Below are 22361 nucleotides of genomic sequence, written 5' to 3'. Positions count from 1 at the left end.
TTACTTTTTCACACCGGGGTACCTGATGGTGAAACATATTTTGCATTTCTGTCGCTGCTGACCATCTTCTAAGAGATATTCCTTGTATAGAATGAGATGGCAGTCCAGCAGGCAACATCTGGCCATTGCCTGTAGAGGTTTCTGAGGCATGAAGTTGAAATGTCCACCAAAAATCTGATTAAAAGTTTAATTTCCTATCATGGCCTTGATAGATATTGTTTAAGCCTCCATTGAAATCAGCTTGCCTGGCTTTCAGTGTTTCTAGAAGGTCTTGAAAATTTGGCAGTGTGCTCCATCCAGAGATGCAGTATTTCCCCAAATGGGGCATTTCCCAGCTGCAGCTTGACTATTTTACTTATAGAAGCTTCGTCCAGGCTATGTTTTGTGACCCGACTGCAAATTGTTTAAACGAGGAATCAGTTGTGTTGTGCTGGAAATAAGCTCTCCTCCCATTGAACTGGTAAAAATAGTCCGTGCTCCTCTGAAAATATTACTTATGTCAAACTCTCACATTCTTCTACATCGTTCTGTGGATTTGGCTTGCTGGGCTAGATGTGCTGGCTGAGGTCAGCCAAAATCGGTGACCTACTGCATATGCCTTGCATATGAGTTTTGTTGCAACACTGCATGATAATTTTGTTTAAAAAAAAAAAAAACCTTTAAAAATCTTAAACTTTCCTCTAAATAGGGGAAAAGCTATCATTTTTCTTCATTGACTGTTCTCCTGTATTGTAAAATACTTAAAGTAAGAACATAATTAGAGTTAATGTATATCCTGTTGACTTGATGGTTACTCGATATCAAGCGAGTAGGAAAAACGTGAAACCACGGAGGAGCAGAATTCCCCTTGCCGCTGAGCAGATACCCGTCAGCGCAGAAAGGCTGCTGACACCATCACCGGGGCATTTACATGTGGTCTGTATTATAAACTCCCTTGTTTTGTCAAATGTGGCCAAATAATAGTAGATTTCCCTTGAAGAGGGGCTTACTGGCTGCTGTGGATTATATCTTCTCTAAAACTGTTACCCTTGAATGTTCCGGCTCTCAGGGATGTACATCGGATATACAAACTCCATCACATTGACTTTACTCGCTTGCTTATGTTGCTTGATGAACCAGCAGCAGTGTAAGCAGGGAGGTGTCGGTTCCTTTAGAGATGTCTGAGCATCCCACAGTCTAGAGGAAGAGGCTTGAAGTAGATTTTAGGGCGTAGCCTGGCAGCTGAGTGGGAAAATTGGAGAGAATTCTGGAGAGTCAGTAAATAAACGACTGATTTTGGAGCAGTGTCCGCCTCCAGCTGGGCTCTGTGCTGTAGGCATCGCTCAGAGTATGGTGAAGTGAACAGTGGCTGGACTGCACAAGATAAATATTATTTCTTTAGGTGCCTCTGGTACTTGTTCGGGTTCTGAAAGGCTGCAAATAGAAAGAGTAGCTGAGAATGTGTTTAATGAGAAGGAAGGACAGAAAGATTAATGCGGTTTTTCCTATGGGACACTAGCAACCATGCAGGGCATTGGGTGTTTTCTTTGTAGCTGCGTTTCCATATGGCTATTTTTAAAGGTGATTAGAAGACTGATTCCCTGATCATAGAGCAGATGATGGCCCAGTGTCCCTTTAGAAAAAGCTCTGTTTTAGCTGTTTTGTAAAATACAAGCATGATAAAGCCTGTATTTGAGTCCGTTGGGCTGGAGAGGATGGGCGTTGGGGGCTGGACACAGCACGTCGTGCTCTGCAGAGCACAGGGCTCCTGCTTTGGCACGGCACAACGCTGTTTGCCAGCCTGGTTTGGGTTTCTTTGCAGCAATAGGAACCCGTTCATCCTAGGTACACGATCAACTTTTATTTGAGGTGGTTTGGCTCAGAGATGGATTTAACAGTGGAGCTTCGCTAAGTCCTACCTAGGTGTATGGGGGGCACTGGAGGGGAAAATCATGGGGTGGTTTTAATGCAGGTTTAAGAGTTAACTGAATGGTTTTAGAAGGTGATGCTGTTAAATTGATAAGATATTTATTTTCCCTGGGATTTCTGTTGCCAGGTTTACTCAACAGTGTTCTTTCAGTGCTGTCAAATATTTCTGAACGTACTGGGAAAACCTTTTCACCAGCCCCTCCCAGGTTACACTCCATCGTTACGCTACTTCTTTCTTGATCCTTGTCATGATGCAACAGGATTCGAGCATGACTGCAGGGATTGTAGAGGCTGAGCCTTCTGGTAAACATTTTACTCAAAAAACCTCTTGGCCTTCCCAGAACTCGTTTGGGTATTTGCTGCCATGTATTACTGGGGTGGGAGACAGGTGATGTTAAGCACGGGCAGGGCTGGGCAGTCTGTCCTGTTCTTGTGAAATATTCTCATGAAAGTTTTTTGGAAAGTCATTTCAGCCCCCTCCTGGAGTCAGCGGTGCAGACCCTGCTGGCGACCCTTCTGCTTTGGGCAGTCTGTCTAGGAGAATTTCCATATTGAACAATCCATGCAAATACGAGCATTTTTTTCTGATGAAATGGTGTCTTTTTCTGATTATCTTCCACAGCTGGTCTCTCCAAATTTCACATTTCAAGGTAATCTGTTTTCTCAAGGACAGATTTTAAAGGGCTCTCTCTGCTCGAGTGCCATTCCTGTGTCAGATGGGATAAGCAAGGCTGGGAGTGGAGGGAGAAATTGTATTTTTTCTGTTTTGGTGGCTGTTGTTCCCAAACTACCAAGCTGTGTCCAGGCAGACCCTTCTTCAGGCTCTAGGTTTCCTGGGTCTCCTGAGCACAGCCAAGGCCAAATGGCAGCAGGAGTTTGTGAGCAGCTGATAGCGGCGGTAGCTGAGCACGCAGCCCGAGAGTGCTAGTGCAGGCGTTGGAAGGGCCCGGGGCTCTTGCTGCCCATGCGGCGAGCACGTGAGCCCATTCCCCAGATGGCAGGAGCTTGGCCTGGCCAAGCTCTGCCTGGCATTTCGGCTGCTCTAATTCTGGACGCAGGGCGGATTGGAAGCCATGAGCCTGTCTGGCTGCCCCCAGCGACCTTGCACGTGAGCAGGTGCCGCCGTGCAGGAGTCTGCAGTAGAAGAAGGCTCCTTTCTTTGCCTCGTACCTTGTTCTGGGGACAGGCTGCTGGTGGAGCAGGAGCTGCAGAACTTGCTGTCTCCATCCTGTACCTCTCACGCACCAGCTTAGGGATTTTGGGCTCTGAGTGTGTTTTAGTTTAAATGGCGCCAGAGATGTTTCAGGGTGGACATTCCCGCAGTCCCCATCTCTGCTCTACTGGAGGCTTTCCGCGGTTCCACACTGTGCAAATTCTTCCTGTAACATTGCATCATCTGGGAAAAGGTCCTTTCCCTCTTCCAACACCTTTTTCAAAATGGGAATCTGTGCTTTCATAGGGGTGCTTTCCAGTAAGTAAAATGCAGAGCCTTTTTCCTGCATTAAGCAAAACTGCTCTGTGGGCTGCCATCGCTTCTCTGCCAGTCGGGGAATGAAACGTGGTGGCTTTGAGGTGGTTTGCTTTGCTCTGAACACTTACCTTCCAGGTGCCCCACACCTCAGCTGTGCTTGGTAACGTTGGGTTAATGCTTTTATTTGGGTGCGATGTGGTCACAGGAGTTTAGAGGAGAAACTTAAATGATCTTCAGCCCCTTTGGTCCTCAGTGGGAGCATTTACAGGGGTCAGACAGGCTTTGGCTTTGTGCCCTAGCTTGCTTTGGTCAGTGATTTTTCTGTTTCTGACTGTCTGCGGATCTGCAGATGGTCTGGCAGATCTTGAAAACTTGAAACACTTCACTTTCTCGGCTTCACTTCAACATTTCCTCCTGTATACCAGCTTCTCTTAGTGGTGTTATTAACCACAATTATCATTGGCAATTACCTTGAAAACCATAATTCCCACTGATGCAACCTGTGCTTCCTGCTGCTCCGTGCAAATACTGAGGCTGTGTTGCACACGGAAGCAGTATTCATCCGTTACTCAAACAAGTTATGCAAATAATTTTTATGTAGAAGTCTGGTGAAAGAGAGAAACCAAACAGCATTGGTGATTCATTTTCAGGTCAGCTTTGGATGCTCTGGGAAGTGTGCATCCCCTTCGCCACTGAGCTGTAGCAGGCTAAGTTACTGCCCCTCCCTACTGCTTATTATCCTACAGTTGAGATGGGCTCTGCTTGCTTGGATGGGCAACGTAAGACTCGCTTAGTTACGTGATGAGTGGTTGAAGCAGGCCAGTGATTTGAAAAGTCCTGTAGTCAGCCCTGATGCTTGGCAGAGCGCAATAACTTTTTAACCTGCTTTGGTGCAAGTATCCAGGAGCGCATCTGGCCATCTCTCCCATGCTGCTGCTCCGCATCCCTCCACAGGGTCAATGCTTGAGTTAATGTGGCTCTAAAGAAATGCTTGCCTGCTTCTACAAACCACTTTCTCTACTGCACAACGTATGTACAACACTAAATAGTTTGCTGGCCTACGTGGTCATTCTAACAGGGAAGCTTAACCTTCATTTGGCCACACGGGCACCAGGTGGAATAGGTCTGTGGCTCTGCATCTCCAAGGTCAAACTCCCAGCTGAGCAGTCAGTCAGTCCATGAGCCTCCTGTAGGTGTGGCTGTGCAACGGAGGTGACAAATGTTCAGGTTTCCCACCTGAAGTTTTCTTCCTCCCCTGCCCTGGGTGACTTTTCCATATGATCATTTCTAGCTGAGATGCTGGTGAGGCCACTGAAGGCATGTGCTGTGGGGCTTGGGCGTAGCCCGGTGCCTGCTCAGAAGCAGAGAGCCCGTTATTTGAACTGCTGGCAGAAGGGAACAGTATGATAAGTGCTCGGCAGAGCCTGTGCTTCCTCTAATATGTTGACAGGGATCTATTTTGTGCAGAGCTGGGCACTACGGTCCTGCACACTGCTGCGGTGATGGTCCCCGATGCCCTTGGGCTATCTGGTCCAGGCAGCAGGAGAGCTCTCATCTTTGCATGAAACCTGACTTTTTCAACAAAGCACCGATTTCCAGGAGACCCTGCCTTGGAAGGTCCCCAGTTGTGCATCTGCGTGTTTAGTTTGAAGGACTTAGGTTAGTCGATGGGTGGTTCAGCTGAGACCATATGGCCAAAAAATGCCTTTCTCCAGCTGAGTGTGCACGCGACATGCAGTATGTAAAACATGGGCTTCACGTGCTAAAAAACTCAAATACATTCCTGCTGTCACCCAGATGATACTGTAAAATTTTGGATTACTAGTTGCTAAATGTGGGACTCTGTTTGGGGGAGATGAGAAAAGTCAGGCTCAAACTATGTTTCACCATGTATTTCATTTCATGATGTATCTGGGAAGTTTGGGGAGCTGAAAACTGGTTTTTCCTTTCAGAAGGCGGCTTGTTGTTACATCAAAGGTCACACACTAGCAATTGTAGCAGTGCTGCTGCCAACTATTTTCATCACCAGTTCTTAAAAAAGGATATATTTGGGGAATGTTGGATTTTTGCAGGGCTTGGGCTGCATGCTGTAGGTATGGAAGTGTGCGGTGTGGTAATGTTTTCAGAAATGTGAGTTTTCTTATTTCATTTTTATTTCTTTTTCGATTTAGTTTGGACAAGCAAGTCTGTGCGAGAGGCTCAGAACTGACAGCTCTTGCTTTATATCCAATGGGTGCCGAAGGGAAGATGCTCACAGAACTTTGCTGCCAGCAATTTACAGGCTCGCTTTTGATGCGCAGAGTACTTGGTAGCGCGCGAGTGGGCATTCCTTTAAATGCCCCATCTAAAATACATAAGTCTCTGAGCTTTTATGCCAGAGAAGAGGACAGAACAATCTGAGTGCTGCTGTAGCCCGCTGAGTGTAGCTGTGGGCACTCCAAACTATTTTCAGACATGGGGAGACTTAAAGCAATTGCCTGCTCTTGAGATACTGCTCAGAGGCCTTTGCTGGAGATGCGGTGAAAGGAGGCATCTTGTCCTGTAGAAATGTGGATGTGACTCATTTCCCATTAAGCACAAGATCATTTTAAAATCTGAAGCCTGAGGTTTCCCCTGCTGATGCTAGTGGAGCTCTTTTGCAGTCACGTGAATGAATGAAAAGGACTTTGAAAGCCCTCTTGAAAAGCCTCGCAAAAGTTTTAACTTCTCTTTGACTTTGCATTTCTCCTGCAGTGCCTCATGTGTGCTGATTTTGAGGACAAGCCTGGGTGCATTCCCTGGCCTGAATTTCCCTCCGAAGGCTGGTGAGGAGGAGAACCTGGTGTATTTGAGACATGCTTCTTGTGTGTAGGGAGAGCAGGGACATCCAAGTGGTGCCTCGCGTCTGGCTGGCTCAGGGCAGGTCCGTGTCCCTCACAGGTACCATGTGCGGGAGGCAGCGTAGCTCTGCCCAGAGCGGGTACGCAGGGCTGCTCACCCGAGCAGCTGCAGTTCCGTGTGGCCTGGCTGCCATCTCCCCTCAGCTGTTGGGCAAGCGTAGGATGCTCAGCGCAGCCTTTTACATAGGCTCTGTCCTCGTCCCACCATCAGCCCATCTTGCAGCAGCAACGACCACCCCAGCCTGAAGGAAATCAGTGCCTGCGGAGACCTGTTAGCAGAGCGGGACACAGCCAGGCTCTGTGGGAATCTGTTCAAGAGACTCATTAGAACTGCAGCCAGTGAAGGCTCAAGGCAGGGAGCAGAGCCTTCCAGAAGCGCAGGATTGCAGGGCTTGTGTCAGACGACGCCCAGGTTTTGCATGCAAAGCAGACCCTTCCTCTCCCTTCTTAGGCAGGTATTGCACCACCAAGTTGACGGGCAAACCTGATTTCCCTGGCACGGGGAACCAAGGTGCTTTCTGCTGTGTCCTTGGCTAAGTCTGCTGCCAGCCAAAACAGCGCCCAGCCGAGCCCCCAAATAGCACGCACGGCTGCGGGCTGCCTGCCTACGTGCCTTACATGGGAAGCCTTCCAGATGGGATGGCCTGTGCTAGTCTTTCCTCCTAACGTGTTTCTCTCTTAGTAAAGATTGTAATTAGATCCTGTGATGCAGCAGAGCATGGGCAAAGGGACGTCCCTCCTCCCTGCCCTGTTCTGCAGGTTTACGCTGGGCTGGGGGCTGGTTTGCAATGCAGTGTCCAGCAGAGCTCAGTGCAGAGATCTTCAGGTGAGGGATTACTGGGTTGGGATGCACCAGCTTGCATTTGGAAGCATTATAGTTGTCTTTAAGAGATATTTCGTAGCAAGGCTCATTGCTGAGGGGCAAAGCTGCGTACACAGTGATACTGCACGTCTGGACCCAGACAGGTTTGCACAGTGCTAGCCTTGATGTTGCTGCACCTGCGATCTAGATGCAGCAAGAAAACCCTCTGGGTGGTGAGGGAAGGCACTCAGTGTGCTGCCAGATGCAACAGAAGCAGATGTTCTTCCTTCGAGTCAGAACAGTTACAACTGTTCAGTCCAGTGCTGAAAACAGCTTTTGGATCTTTGATCCTCAAGTAATAAAATCAAAAAGGAAGCAGTTTGATTTCCTGGGTTCTCTTTACTAGCCAAAAGCCCTGCTGTAAGGGACCTCGTCTAACTGTTTCATGTGTCATTTAGCTCAAAGTGATGCTCTTGGTTATGATGGGGAAATGAGAGGAAACTGCCCAGGTTCCAGGGCTGAGCTGCCTGTCCTGGGCACTGGTTCTCATTCCCACACTTTTCTTTTTCTATATGTTCTTGTTTCTCTCCTCTTTGCACTTAAAAGGGGCCAAACTTACATAAAGGATCAAGCAGGGAATCCTTTTTCAGGAGCCACTGGTGGGAAGATACACTGCCATGTGCACGTCAGTGCGGGTATCGATGGACCCGATTGCTGCAGAGCACTGTGGAAGCCAGGAGTATACCTAGGTATCAAGAGGGACAAGTCAAGTTTGTAAGCAGCAGATCCATGAGTAGCTTTTGAACCAGATGATCCAAGTGTAACCACCAGTTCTGAAACCCCTGTCCTTCACGGGGCAGGAGATGCAGAGCTTGTATCAGTGGGGCTCTCCAACTCTTACGCTCTTTCCACTAGCTTCTGCCATTGGAGCCTGTGGTCACTGTTGTGCTGACACAGAATGGCACAGAATTATGCAAGAAATAAGGGTGTTTCTTTATGCATTTCTGCATCACAGGAGCCCTCCTCATGTTTGTGTTGCTGGTGGATAGTTGTGGTGGTTAGTTTTAGCTAGAATTCAGTATAGGGTTGTGGGTTTTTTTGTATGCTCTGGACTGTTTGAGATGCTAAAGAAGTGAGGTTTCTGTTCCTGAGTTAAATGGAGCCTGGCTACAGTGGCAAGGGAGGACATGGCGTGGAGGTGCTTCATGGCTTCTCCCCAGCACCAGTGGTGTTTTTTATTTGGCTGCATGTACTCAAGGGGGCACTTTTCCAGGGGGACTATCACCTATTCTTTCATGGTTCACTAATGTTTCTGTGCTGGCTGCCTTGGGAAGAGACCTAGGAAAGTATCTCCCTCCTTCCTGGATGTGGGAGACCACTGCTCAGCCAAGCGTGAAGTCATTTCAAATTCTTCGTTAATCTCCTGATCCCTTGGGAGTGCCACCTCATTCGCATAGCTGAAGCGTTGTGTCACATTAAAATTAGCTGGTTTTTACTTTGGTAGCAAACTATTTCCCTGGGCATGTGACATTCCGGTTCCATCTCTGGGTGCAGCTCTTGGTGTTTCTTCCTATCGGTGTGTCTAATGACAAGGTCCCACTGAACTGGCACCTGAGCTGCAGGAGCCCAGAGCTGGTTCAGAGGAGCACAGAAAATAATGCAGAGCAGGCCTGACACTGAACAAATATACATGGGTATATTTATATATGACCTTGGAAAATAAGACAGCCCTTGGCATCCCGTCGCAGTCCCTCAGATGGTAGGTATTTAAGGGCTGGGTGTTGCTGCACAACAGCATTGGCTGATGTTTCACACAGACATATCTGCATGTGGGCAAGGGTGCCATGCCATGAGTCCCACCTTGCTCTTGAGTGTGTGCACTCTTAGCTTTGGTTCTATTGAAACCCTTCTGTTTGCCTCTCTGAAAGTACCATGTATTTCCACCGCAAGCATTCAATTGCTTTCAGGCATAGTGACCTGCACAGGGATGGGGACTTTGGACTAAATTTTCCTACTGTGGGAGAACTTTAGTCCAGGATTGGATTTCTGGGGTTTGGTTACATTGTGCTTGGAAGGGCGGGTGAGGACATGTATTGTCCAGAGCAGTAAGTACCTCTGAATTTGCAGCATCGCTGTAACCTTGTAATGCTTGTGCTGTAACAAATATTACCTTGCTTTTCCAGGGAAGGGAATGAACCTGGGGATTCTGCGAAAATCACATACAGTGAGTTGCTGCACAAAGTCTGTCAGTTCGCCAATGTCCTCCGCAGCCAAGGTACAGGACTGAAGCAATAGTAGCATTGGGTACTGGGAAGGGTTTTGGAGATTGGGTTCATTTTTTGTGTGGTTGCCAGTCTGTTGAGTAATTCTGTGCAAAATGCTTCGCTTCTCTGCTTCCACAGTTGTAAAGTTGGAGATTCATCTCTGGCTTTGTCTGTGAAATGTAATCAATGCTGGTCATGTCAGCTGTACAAGGAAGAAATCTGTGCTCAAAACTTCCTGCTCTGGGGTTTTCCAGTAGCAGTGGTCAGTGATTAAGTTTCTGCCTCCTTCAAGGGCTGTGTCTGAGAAGATGGAGCGTTTCTTGCAGTCATCTTGCAAGAGCCATAGGGCTTGAAAGGCAAAACCCAAGGCTGGTTCAGCTTTAATTCCGGCTGAAGTTTTATTGTGTGCGTATCAGTGTTGATTTTAAAAGCATTAATTTCTTTCTGTGTCCTGTTCTTTTGACATGTGATATGTTCATTTTGACAAATGTTACATTCATTTTCCCTCCACAGGCGTGAAAAAAGGAGACCGAATTTCCATCTACCTGCCAATGATCATGGAGCTGGTTGTAGCCATGCTCGCCTGCGCCAGGATTGGAGCTCTGCACTCCGTTGTGGTAGGAACAAGCCCTTTGCATTGTTTTTGGTTCTGAGCTATTGGGAGGGAGCAGCTCTTGCTTTTGGGAGAGTGAAGGAGAGGAGCTGGAAAGATGGGTGCTGACTGTGAGATGAATGGAGACTACGTTAAGGTGCTGTTTCCTAGCCCTCTTCTGTGCTAACTGTAGAATGAGCTCCTTCAGCATCAGTGCCTGGTGGTATCATTTACCATGGATGAACTGCACAGTTGCTGCTGGGTTTTTCTGAGTTGTTTTTTTGTGTGTGTCCTTGCTGACTTGGCTGTGTGATCTCTGTCAGTTTGCAGGTTTCTCAGCAGACTCTCTCTGTGAGCGGATCCTCAACTGTGGTTGTTCTCTCCTCATCACGGCAGGTAAAACACACTTCTGTACGCCTGAACCATTACTGTTGCCTGTCTGGAGGAAGGTCTTTATTTTAAAAGCCAAATGCACTTGGAATTGGAAGAGGAAGGGGCAGTGCTTCAGCTGAGCTGCTGCAAGGCGGATGCACTGCTTGTAGCTGTGCTCGAGTACTGTTTTCCACTTGGAATGTACAGTGGAGCGTCTAAACGGCCCGCCCACTTTGTCCTGTAAAGCATGATGTCACCAGCTGCTAGTAGCATGTTTCCAAATGCTTGTCATCCATGTTCCTCTTCAACGTCAGCCAGATGTTTGCAAGATGTGTCATTTATGAGGCAGTCCCAATTTGAGAATTCCCTCCTTTCCCAGTTTCAAGGTAATTTATGTTGCAACTATCGCCTTGTAAAGCAAGAGATCAAGAGAGTGGATAGTGTTTGCGTGTAAGCCCGCTGCATTTCCCCAGCTGGTTTTTTCCAATAGTGCAAAAGGTAGTGTTTTTATTAATATGCCCACAGTATGGAAAGGACCCGCTAAACTTTTCAATCTGTGTTCTGGCCATGTTGGATTATTGCCCACTGAATATTCCCAAGGGACGTGTTGGGTCAAAACAGAACCTCTCTCAGGGAAGGAATTTCACCATTTCTCTTGGCATCTGTTTCTCTAGGCTAAAGGGGCATGTTAAGAAACCTTTCCCATCAGCTGCCTGTCTGCTTTCCCTCACTCCAGTGCATGAACTCTGCTCTGCCCTCCTGAGACCGCTTGTTGCTTCCAGCTGTCCTGGGCTGCTTTGGCTGTGAAGCTCCTCTAATGTTTTCCTTACCATTTTGCAGATGCCTTTTATCGAGGGGACAAGCTGATCAACTTGAAGCAGATTGCAGACGAAGCCCTCCAGAAATGTAAAGACAAGTAAGTTTGCGTTCCCTCGTAATAAGGGCATTGCTGCCGGAATCTGCTCCTGCCCAAATGGAAGTGGAAGTGTTCATAGGTGGGCAGACTCTGCAGCAGGTCAGACACGAGCTGCACTACATTCATGAGCCTTTCAGAAGACTCCCTCATCTTAAAAATATTTTCTTTTAACTTCCCTCTTGTCTGTTGTGACCTGAAAGGCCACAGATTGGATGGGAGGATTTGCTCTAAACGCTGATCCACCATCTTTCTGGCCCATGGCAGATCTCCCAGTTCTGCAGCAGCAGCTCTTGGACTGGGAGGGAATAATGCACCACCATACCGGTTGTGAACAGTTGGACGTGTGCCGTGGGGCATGTCCAGGTGAGACTTAAGTCTTGCTCCAAAGCCACTAATTCAGCAATAATAAAATAAACTAGAAACGATTCAAGTTTGGGAAATGGCTGTGTAAACAGGGACAGGCACCAACGCGTGCACAGGATCTGAGCCTGACTGCACACAAGTATATGGTGAAGCTGCTTCATTTTTTTAAGCATCTTCACTGAGAAACTGTAAACCATAGAAATAGACAGATCTATCATCAAATTTACAGAAAGGGAAATATTCACGTTGAAATGACTTTGCCAAGCTTACAGACACAATGTCTTTGTAGGTTGTGTGAGACTGAATGTGGTCTTGTAAGTTAGATGAAACATGAAAATTTAGGGCAGATAGTCTGCATGTTAGAAATTCAAACTCTTTAAAAGCATTTAAAACTCTAAAACTTGAGAACATAAGTTTGTATGTCTGTAAAAGTAGGTACGTGGGAGGACAGAAGTGATCATGAAGTTGGGAATTAACTGATGGAGACAGTGTGTTGGTTCCCTGACAGGGCTGAAAGGAGACACGATCATTTCCTTTGCATTATAGATGGGCTGTGTCGGCCCTCGTGAGGGGACAAATGCCTACTCTTTTCCTTGATGTATAATCTGGCTTTGGAAGCCTTTCCTCTTTCTGAATCAGTTGGTCATGCCTAGGGATGGGGGCAGCCACCTAATATCTGCTGGGTGCTGTGGGAGGTTTTGTTTGTGGTCACAGGCAGGCAAATTTGGGATTTGTAAGGAATCTCCCCAGCAGTGACCTGTGAGGGATGCTCGTGGGATCCCCACTTCCTCCATAGGCATTGCACCTGAGAAATCCCCAGTAAGCTGCGCTGTCCTATTCTCCGAGCTATGTTCCTGTGGCTGGTGTCCCTTGGCAATTCACGGTGTTCTTGGAGTTTGCACAGCAGCATATGCTCTGGCTCAACAAAAGCAGCCCAGGGCCTCTGCTCTGCCGCTGGTGCTGCCTGTGAAGCCCACGAAGGGCAGGCTTGGCCCCTGCCTGAACAGCCTGATCTGACAGCTCCTGCCTTTTACAGGGGCTCCCCTTTGAAAAAGTGCATCGTGGTGAAGCACCTGGGGAGGGAAGAGATAGTGGTGGATGGGACATGCACCAAGTCTCCCCCTCTCAAAAGGCTGTGCCAGGATGTACAGGTATGCTCCCAGGGGGATTGGGGGTGGTGGTGCGTGTGGATTTTATTGCTATGGGCCTGAGCCCAGCAAATCAGTCAGTGCAAAAACACTGCAGTGCTTCCCTTGGATGCTCCTGTCCTCTGACTCCTGTTTTCTCCCCTCCTTGCTGTTGGTGCCTTTGCCTTACCGAGATCCTCTCCCTGCTGCTTCCTTTACCACCATCGCTAGCTGCCCACCTGCAGGACCCCTGAGAGTGCAGCGGCGTACACATTCCAAAGCTACTAGGACAAGATTCCTGTTTTCCTCTGCCCAGTGAAGGACTTTTCCTAACCCTGTATCTATCTCCCCTTTTGTGCAAGGAGCAATGCATTCCTGCACAGTAGCTGTGACAGTGGAAGCAGGAGAGGAAAAAACAGGAGATTGGTGCTCATGGCATGGGTTCAACACAGCCCCCCAGCGTGACAACAATCATATGCTGAGAATAGTGTGGTCTCTGTGTAGCTGGCACAGTAACTGTCAGCTGTCGAGGCTGAGGCTTCCCCTTGCAACTGAGAGCAGATGAAAGGATGTGGGCCAGAGGCATGTGGCGAGATGGGGGTGCAAAAAGAAGGTGTGGTGGAGCCATGGCTGCCTGCTGAGCTCCTGAGGCAGGTGTGCAGTCCTGCTATGCCCGGCAGCTACCTGCTGCCTTCATCCACTTAAAAGGCAGGTTGTTTTCAATGACCTAACAGCTCCATGTCTTGCAATGGTGTCTTCTGTCTCTGTGTTTGGTGATTATTTGCATTGGGTTATCCCGAGATCGGTGCTTGCTCAGAAATGGATTGTATTTTTGGGGGGGCATCTGACTGAGCTCAGCTTTCAAAAGCAGATGGTCCGTGCGCATCCCTGGAACAAGAAGTCCAGCAGATTCTGTATCTTTGAGTTAATTTTCCTTGTTCAGCTGTGTTATTTTATTGGGATGTTGCTTGGTGTTTGCCAGCCTGGCCATGTTACGTTGGCCTCCTCTGCCCCTTGTCTTGTGACGGCAGGGTAGCTGCAAAGGGGTGGGAGAACTGGAGCAGACCAGCCTTTCTGTGTGAGGTTTCCCTGGTTGGGAGGATACGGAGAAGCCTGTCCCTGAGCTGATTGCTGTTGGTGGGGTGAGGCTTTTGTGCAGAAGAGGAGGCGGCGGCTGGAGGGGCTGTCTTACCCTGTGGCTCTTGCTGCTCTACTTGTTCAGACACTTTATTAAAGATTGTTTTTCCTTGTGAGTGCATTTTTACTATGCTATTAGCTTGTGTAACGCTATTGGACAGCCCGTGGGCTGTATGCTGGCTCTGAGCTTCTGAACCAAGCCTGCCACGTGTCGGGGGTGGCCTCTGCGTCCTGCCGTGGAGGCAGCAGGTGCCCTGGGAAGGCGACAGAAACAGGCAGGCATTTGCTCAGAGGGCATCTCCTGGCCCCAGCCCTGAGTGCTCTCCAGCCTGCCAGGATGGTTTTCTAGCATCTGGGCCTGTGGGCTTCCAGCTCCTTGCCTGCAAAGCCTGGTGTAGATCCTCCGCTTCTTGACTTTCACACCCTCTTTGTGGATTTTTAACAGGAAAAAAAGACTGAGAGCTCACAGAGACTCCATCCCAAGGTATTTACACACAGCCCTGCCTTCCTCCGCCTAGCACATCCCCTCTGCTTCCCCCTCCAGTGCTCCACCTTCCTAACCACTCTGCACGGCCACACGTGCCTTTCTAACTGGGTTACCAGCAGTTGCATGTTAGTGATAGCTACCACTCGCCGCTTGGCCAGAGCTGCCCACAGTTTCGGGGTCAATACAGTGCCACCAACTTTGCTGCTGGAAACAAATCCACATCCGTAAAATCCCCTGATTCGTGCTGACGGGGGGAAATGCAGAACCACTGGGATGCGGTGCCAGCATTTGGATGACGGTTCATCTCTCTTCCTTTTAAAAGCAGCTCTTGCGATGCACTTCCCTTTGTGGTGAGGCTGGCAGGGATCGCCTGTAGCTTCCTGGCTGCAGTGGCGTGCTGTGGGCAGCAAACCTGGAGCTCCAGACCCAACATGTGGCCTCTGCCTGCCCCATCGAAGGAGCTGTGGCCTCAGGACCACATGAGCAGGCAGGCAGAGGCGTACCTGGTCTCGGGCTGCGTGCCGTGGGTCTGACCACCTCTGTGGGGCAATGGAACTTGAGTGCTAAAATGGAGGGATCCTTGAAGGAGGGATACAAGAAGGCAACTATTGGATGGGCTAGTGTGAGCCTACTCTGGGCTTGTTTGACCTGGTGACTTGCCGGGAGCTTGCTGGTGGGACAGTCTTGTGGAAACTGCTTCCCCAGGTAAAGACAGGAGCCCTGGGGATCCGTGAGAGCTTTCCAAGTGGGCTTGGTTATGCCAGGCTGTGAAGCGGCTAACGTCTCCCGCACCACATGTGCGGGAGCTGCGTGCTGGGCCATAGGGTCCTGATGCCTCCAAATGGCGCATGAACATCATTAGGGCTGCAGAGAGTCACCATGTGACCCCGCGGTTGCTCTTCATGCCCCCCAGCTGAGGGAGCTGCAGGGACTCTGCACAGGCTGCGCCTGCAGATTGGGCTCTAGCCCTGCAAGGAGGAGATGTGCCCCAGCAGGGAGCTGCGAGGTTCTGGGTCTGTGTCTTGTGCCTGCCCTTGCAAAGTTACGGGAAGTGGAGGTCTGTGCTGAGGCTGGAGAGTGTTGCCTGCTCAGCTACCCTTGTCTCCTCTGAGGAAAGGCGAGAAGGTCAGGTGGAGTTAGGTCTTGCACCGAACTGTGCCACCCCAGAGGTGAGCCAGCCAGTGCAACTCCCAGGGTGACCTCTGCCCATCAGCCACAAGCGCTAGTGGCTCTTACAGCTCTGGCATCCTCAGGCAGCTCGTTCGGGTGGCCAGCGCTGGTTCTGCATTGGAGCAGTCACTTCTTATCAGGGTAATTGCCTTAAAATCCAAATAGATTTTTTTTCGGGTCTGCAGGGCCAAGCAGTGTGAGCCCAACATGTTCCTGTTTGTCTTGGGCTGTGCTGCCGTAGGGGTCCCTGCAAGGTGTGCAGGACCGGTGAGCGTGTGGCTCTGCTAAGTGCTGCTTTGCTGTTGGACTGGAGCTCTGGCAGCCCAGGCGGGCAGGAGGAGCCTGTTTGCTGGGAGAGCACAGAGCAGCTGCTGCTGCTGCAGGCCCTCTCCTGGCTGCTGCTGCTGAGAGGGATTTATCAGCATTACCAGTGTTTTGGACGATCTGCTTCAGGTCTTGCAGCCAGACCGTGTTTAAAGGTTTTTCTCGTGGCTGTGGGCTGAGAAAAGGAGCTTCTGAAGTGGGAGCTGCAGCGCTGGTGCATGGTTTGCAGCAAACAGCTCTGGGGCAGAAGCAGTGCTGTGAACATCTGCCTTGATGGTCTGTGAGGGGGGTGAGGTTGGGGCTGCACCTCTTGTCCCCCCTCTTGCTTTTGGGCAGGCCTGTTTCTAATCTCCTGCTTTTCTCAGATCCTGTGGAACCCAGCCACGGACATGTGGTGGCACGAGCTGATGAGCAGTGCCAGCACGGAGTGTGAGCCCGAGTGGTGCGACGCAGAAGACGAACTCTTCATCCTCTACACAAGCGGCTCAACTGGGAAACCCAAGGTATGCTTCCCAGCTCACCGCCCGTGGGGCCGGGCTGAACCGCAGTAACACCTCGGCTGTGGGAACTGGTGAGGGTCAAGCTGGGAGGTGCCAGGAAGAAGGGGAGCCATGGAGGTGTTGGGAAAGGGGCTGTGCTGCTCATTCCTGCTCAGCTGCTGTTTGAGCTTAGTGGACTGGTGATGCTCAGCTTGGCCTGGGAGGGTGAGGGCCCTGGTGAGAGCTTGCCCTGACGCTTGCATGCCTTCTCCTTGTAGGGTGTGCTGCATACATTGGGTGGATACATGCTTTTTGCTGCCACCTCCTTTAAATACGTGTTTGATTACCAACCTGAGGATGTCTACTGGTGCACAGCTGACATTGGATGGATAACGGGCCATTCCTACCTCACTTATGGACCCTTGGCAAACGGGGCAACTAGTGTGTTAGTAAGTGCTGGATGGCATGTGGGTGCTTTTAATCCAAGAAGGTGGAGATGGTGGTACTGAGCTGCATCTGTGCATTGCTCTGTGATGAGCGCGCTTCTCTCCCTTGCGTACAGTGCCCTGAGCTCTGTGAAGGAGGGTGACGGTCCCCAAGGAGGGCATTGGGTGACTGCTTGGTGGCAGTCAGGGGGGCTAGTTTGTTTGTGGCTTCTAGGTGGTTAATTTTTCAAATGCTCCCATTTCTTTCCCTTAGAAATACAAGCCTTGTGTACCAGGGGAGCCAGGGCTGCTGCAGGGTAATGTGAAAGCTGGATCAGGAGCAGGGAGTGATGTTTTCACTGCTGATGCCGATTTGACAACCTCCATTTAACTCTGTGCCTGTATCTCTCTTGTGGTGTATGGCTGTAACTTGTATAGAGATCATGGAGCCAGAAGCCTGCGCCCAAGGCTTCCTGGGGAAATGCAAGCAGGAAAATCACTGTCCCATTTGGGGAGTCCTTTTGGGGTTTCTTGTACTTTTGACTGTTATTCTGTCGCTGCATTTGGACCTCTCACCCTGTACCGTCTGGGCTGGTAGGACTCCGTCACTGTGGTAGCCACCCAGGTACCCTAGGGTGTTTTGGGGGACATTGCTAGGACACCGGGGGTGGGGTGATCCATCCCAAGGAAGCAGTAAGAGGGGTCTCCGGACTGGGGCTAGTTTCACTGTGTGGTGCCCATGGCATTCCTGTAAGGATGTGCTAGGGTCCAACTGCTGTTCTCTGTTGCTCTCAGCTCCTCCTGCTTGGGAAGGTGCTGCAGGTCAGTAGCAGTAAGGAATGGTTGTGTCACTGCCCTGTCTCCTGCTCAGTTTGAAGGTGTCCCCACCTACCCGGATGTCGGGCGAATGTGGAGCATCGTTGACAAGTACAAGGTGACCAAGTTCTACACAGCACCCACAGCCATCCGGCTACTGATGAAGCACGGGGAGGAGCCTGTCAAAAAGTGAGTGCCAGTCCCCAGTGGCATGGAGGCCCCCAGCTCTGGCACAGCCAGAGGCTCTTGCTGGGGGACCAGGGGCCCCAGCTTCCTCCCGGAGCAGCAGCTTCCTCAGCATCTTTTCTGAACAAACCAGGATCTTCTGCCTTCTACACAAAATGCAGGCCATGTTTCTGCACTCCCAGCACTAACTTCACTATGGCACTTCTGAGCAGGTTCCCCTCTTTCATCAAAACTGCAACTAAGCTCAGAGATTGCAGGTTCTCCCTGCTCCTGACACAAAGCTCACAGAGGTGTGCTGGGCAGAGAGCCCCTCCACCTGCTGCTCCTTGGCCCAAGGAAGGGAAGGAGCAAAGCCAAGTGGGAGACTGGAGTAGGAGACACCAAAATCACAGAGGTCTCCTTTCTTCCCCTGTGGAAGAGGGCTGAGAAGGGTCTGAGCCATGCCTGGAAGCCCCAAGTATGCTTTGGGGAGCCCGGGGGTTCCTGCAGGCTCTGCTGTGCTGCAGGCTCACAGCTGCTGCTCTCCATGGCCTGCTGAGCCCCTGCCAGCCCCCTCCTCTCTGCAGGTACAGCAGGAAGTCTCTGAAGGTGCTGGGAAGCGTCGGCGAGCCCATCAACCCTGAAGCCTGGCTGTGGTACTACCGCGTGGTGGGAGAAGAGAGGTGTCCCATTGTGGACACGTTCTGGCAGACAGAGACAGTGAGTCCTCCCCTGGGTGTCCCTGGGACCTCTCTTTCCCTTGTGCTCCCTGCAGGATGTCTTTGCAGGTTGGCCGTAGTGTTTCTTTGGTTCTATGTGGACTAGTTGTTTTGCTTGCCCAGGGGACTCTGGTGTGGCCTGCAAGTGTTGGTTCCCCTTCTTTCTTTCCCAGACCTCAAACAGGCTCCAAGGGGAGACCTTCCTCTCCAGAGGGTCTGCTCTGGACCCTGCTCTCCTCTCCTTTTCTCTCCCCCAGCAGCTCCAAAGCTTTGTACCTAAACACGGGCTCCCTGTCCCCCGCTGTATCCTACCTAAGGCCCCATCTCCACAACTGCCCCAAGCAGCCTGCCTCTGACTGGGACATGACGTGACCAGAGCTGATGCGAACAGCTGTGGGATGGGCTGGCGTGGCCCAAACTCACTTGTTTTTGTCTGTCTTTGCAGGGTGGCCACATGCTGACACCCCTCCCTGCTGCCACCCCCATGAAGCCGGGCTCTGCAGTGAGTACTTTTGTCCCCCGCCAGGGCAGGGAGGGCTCCCCAGGGGCCAGCAAGGCACTGCAGCACCAGCTGGCACTGTCTGTACCGTGGCCGGGTGGTTACCAAGCCTGCCAGCATGCTCATGGGACGGTGGTGCACATGGGGATATGGCCACCACCCAAAATCCCAGGCCTGGCCCCTGCAGCTGCACTAACAGGGCCCCTGTGTCACAGCCTCCCCAAAAGTGCCCTTGCTCTGCCCCCCACTCCCTCTGGTTCATGGGATTTTAACACATGGGCTCACCTCCTTGTCTCCTTGCTCTCTGGTCCCCATGGCAGGCGTTCCCTTTCTTTGGTGTGGTCCCTGCTATCTTGAACGAGTCGGGGGAAGAACTGGAAGGAGAAGCAGAAGGCTACCTGGTAAAGAAGGGCTAATCTTCCCCACCCTCCCTTTGTCAGTTCTCTGTGAGCTCTGGGACCTTCCTGGTAGCACGGACATGTCTGCACTTGCGCTGGGTCCGCACAAGGGCCCCCGTCGGATGGCAGGAACTCCCTTCGCTGCCGTAACTCGCTGGGAGCTTTATGCTGTGAACAAACTGTTCAACTGGTCATTAAATGCACTCGCACGCATGGGGCAAGGCAGGAGGATGGGAGCAACCTTTCAGCCAAGCTCCTTCCCACATGCCAAGCCTGGTGAGGCTTTCCTAGTAGATCAGCACTGGGCAGCAAGTGTCTGAGTGTCATCACTTGCAGCCATCTCTCTAGCATTTCTGTCGCCACATGCAAAGACTGTGTCCATCTCTATCACCGTGGTACAAAGACTGGGTTATTGGGTTTGGTCTCGCTGACTCAGGTCTGCATTTTCCACCATCAGGTATTTAAGCAGCCTTGGCCAGGAATAATGCGCACACTGTATGGAAACCACCAGCAATTTGAAACCACATACTTCAAGAAGTTCCCTGGGTACTATGTGACAGGCGATGGTAAGGTTGTCCGGGGAGTGCATGGCTGCAGAGACCGGGGGACAGCAATTTAAATCTTGCCATGTCCTGGCCTCAGAATCCCTTATTGGTTGCTCCGAGGGCTGGCACTGCTTCCTCACGCTGTCATTTCTGACTATTTTTAGGTTGCAGGAGAGATAAAGATGGTTATTACTGGATCACAGGGCGAATTGATGACATGTTGAATGTTTCTGGTAAGAATGAGTTTTGTCTTCAGTGGGGACCAATGTGATTTCTGACACTAGTTGAGAGACACCTTGCTTGATGGGGGATGGTTCTGCATCTGTGACTCTGCCCAGCAACCTGTGCTCAAAGCGGATCTAATTGTGGGTCGGGTTTATTTCTGAGACAGACGAGTCTGTGACTTGGTGACTTTCTGCGTCATTTCCTCTGGAGACAATGCACTGGAGGGAAGAAGCCTTCTGTAACCTCTTAGAGGAGGTCCTTAACCAGCCAAGGTGCCTCTGTGCTGAAGGATTTTAGGGCCACAGGGAATCGCAGAGGTTGGGCAGGACTGTGTGGTCCCTAATCTGACCTGCGACTCCATGTACGGCTGACCGTGAAGCTGGTCAGGCTGCTCAGAGCTGTGTCTGCAGACATGAAGATTCTCCCACCTCTCTTGACTCGGTCTTTGAGACTCAGCTGCTTCTCAGCCCATCATTTTTCATATACTGCATTTAATAGCTTCCTCCTTTTCCTGGAGGCTGTAGCCTGCAGGTACTTCCAGCTGGCTGAGAGATGCTGCTGTACGTGCCCCTGGATCAAACTAGATCCTTCATCTGACCAGCAGTGCTTGACCAGATGATCACTCAGGGACTTGACCACCTTTCCGTGGTTTTCTGTGACAGCAGTCCCAGAGTGGAATGTCAGAGTGCGGGTGCAGGAGCAGAGGTGTGCAGGCGTGAGTTGTGCCCCTGCCCCAAGATGCAGAGCATTGTTTCAGCTCCCTGCGGCGATGAGCTGGAGCAGTGTGCAGCAGGGCTGGTTCCTGGGCTCTGCAGATCCATCCTTTTCCTCCTCAGCACCTTCCAGCTGTGGGCAGGTGTCCTCTTACCAAATCCAGCTGCTCCTCAGCCTGTGCTTTGTTTAATCCCATGGCTGTGAACAGTTCATGATCTCTTAAAGAAGCCTAAAGGTGGCAGGGAGAACAGCCAGGGAAGGTGGCCCTACTCTGCAGGTGAGTGATACCTGTCAGCCTTCGGGGCAGCCCAGCCCTTGCACTGCTGAAACGAGTTCCTCTTTCCAACTGTTATCTTCTCAGGCAAATGAAATCAATGCTCTCAAACCGATAGTTTAGGGCCTTCTATACTTGCAGACCTCTTCCTCCCAGCTAGCAGGAGGCTGCAGGACCCCAGCCTTGTGCTGGTCTGTAAAGCGCTGCCTCTCCCTGCTTCCAGGCCACTTGCTGAGCACCGCAGAGGTGGAGTCAGCCTTGCTTGAGCACACTGCCATCTCAGAGGCCGCAGTGGTCAGCCATCCGCACCCCCTAAAAGGCGAGTGCCTCTACTGCTTTGTAACCCTGAGAGACGGCCACGAGTTCACCAAGAACCTGACGGATGAGCTGAAAAAACAAGGTAGCAACAGCCAAATATTTGGGAGGTTACGCAGCAGGGAGAGGGAGGACAGCACTGGGGCAGGTGATGGAGGGGTTAAGGGCTTGGGTGCCTGAATGAGGGTGCCTGTAGTCTGGGGAATGCAGCATGGACAACTGCGACAAGGTGCCCCCTCTGATTAGAGAGCACGGCTGGCGAAGACTAAAATTAGTTCTGCCGGCCTTTGGCTGCTCATGTGATGCCACCTCTACCTCTTGGGAGTTGGCAGCCACATGAAGGACTGGGGTACCCGGCAGGCTTTTGTTTACAGCAGAGCTCCCGTGGCTCTCCCTGGCAGATTTTGTCCTGCTGCAAGGATTGTTTGGTTGCTTTGGGGTAGTGCTGTGGATGTTTGCGCTCTGGTCTCACGGGAGCTCTTTCATGGCCACGACAGACTGCAGCATTTAATACATGAAACGGACCTGTGGCAGCTTCTTCTCTGTAGGAACCCAACAACAAATCAGTCTTTGCTCTATCAAAATGGTAATAGTGATAACAGCCATTGTAGATCCTCTGGAAGATGGAGAGAATGAAAAATTGAGTGCTCTTGCCTTTGGGAAGATGTGCTTAGAGCCCTGTTGGCATTGCAGGTCTTGCTGCCCCCTCCCACAGCCTGGAGGCTCGGGTGCAGCAGTGCTGAGTGCTGCGTGTCTTGTCTTGGTCATCCTGCCTGAAGAGGACATGTGTGGTATCTCCAAGTGCCTGCAATGAAAATCTCTCTTTTTTTTCTTTTTTCTTTTTTACAGTCAGAGAAAAAATCGGCCCAATAGCAACGCCTGATTACATCCAGTATGCCCCTAGCCTGCCCAAAACCCGCTCAGGTAAGGGGCCCAGTGACTGTGCTGGGGAGGACTGAGTAGTTCCTGCCAGGG

At 50.8% G+C, this 22361-nt stretch overlaps 1 protein-coding gene across 3 annotated transcripts in view; it reads left to right on the top strand.

Annotated features, from left to right (window-relative positions):
* Positions 1–22361, top strand: part of ACSS2 (acyl-CoA synthetase short chain family member 2) — a 33304-nt gene that overhangs the window by 9019 nt on the left and 1924 nt on the right. Inside the window, exons 3-18 of one of the 3 annotated variants that reach the window (XM_054845084.1) lie at positions 9244–9335; positions 9838–9941; positions 10240–10312; positions 11129–11204; positions 12604–12718; positions 14277–14315; positions 16178–16315; positions 16570–16740; positions 17588–17721; positions 18285–18417; positions 18862–18918; positions 19236–19316; positions 19771–19879; positions 20023–20091; positions 21295–21471; positions 22236–22310. In XM_054845084.1, coding sequence (XP_054701059.1) covers positions 9244–9335; positions 9838–9941; positions 10240–10312; positions 11129–11204; positions 12604–12718; positions 14277–14315; positions 16178–16315; positions 16570–16740; positions 17588–17721; positions 18285–18417; positions 18862–18918; positions 19236–19316; positions 19771–19879; positions 20023–20091; positions 21295–21471; positions 22236–22310 — 1643 coding nt within the window. The remainder of the gene's footprint in view (positions 1–9243; positions 9336–9837; positions 9942–10239; positions 10313–11128; positions 11205–12603; positions 12719–14276; positions 14316–16177; positions 16316–16569; positions 16741–17587; positions 17722–18284; positions 18418–18861; positions 18919–19235; positions 19317–19770; positions 19880–20022; positions 20092–21294; positions 21472–22235; positions 22311–22361) is intronic. The other 2 variants (XM_054845085.1, XM_054845086.1) reach the window with 2 other exon arrangements.

This window comes from Grus americana, chromosome 17, assembly GCF_028858705.1.
Source record: "Grus americana isolate bGruAme1 chromosome 17, bGruAme1.mat, whole genome shotgun sequence".
NCBI classification, from domain to species: domain Eukaryota; kingdom Metazoa; phylum Chordata; class Aves; order Gruiformes; family Gruidae; genus Grus; species Grus americana.
The sequence above is the reverse complement of the archived record's forward strand: the minus strand, read 5'-3'. Positions and strand labels throughout refer to the sequence as shown.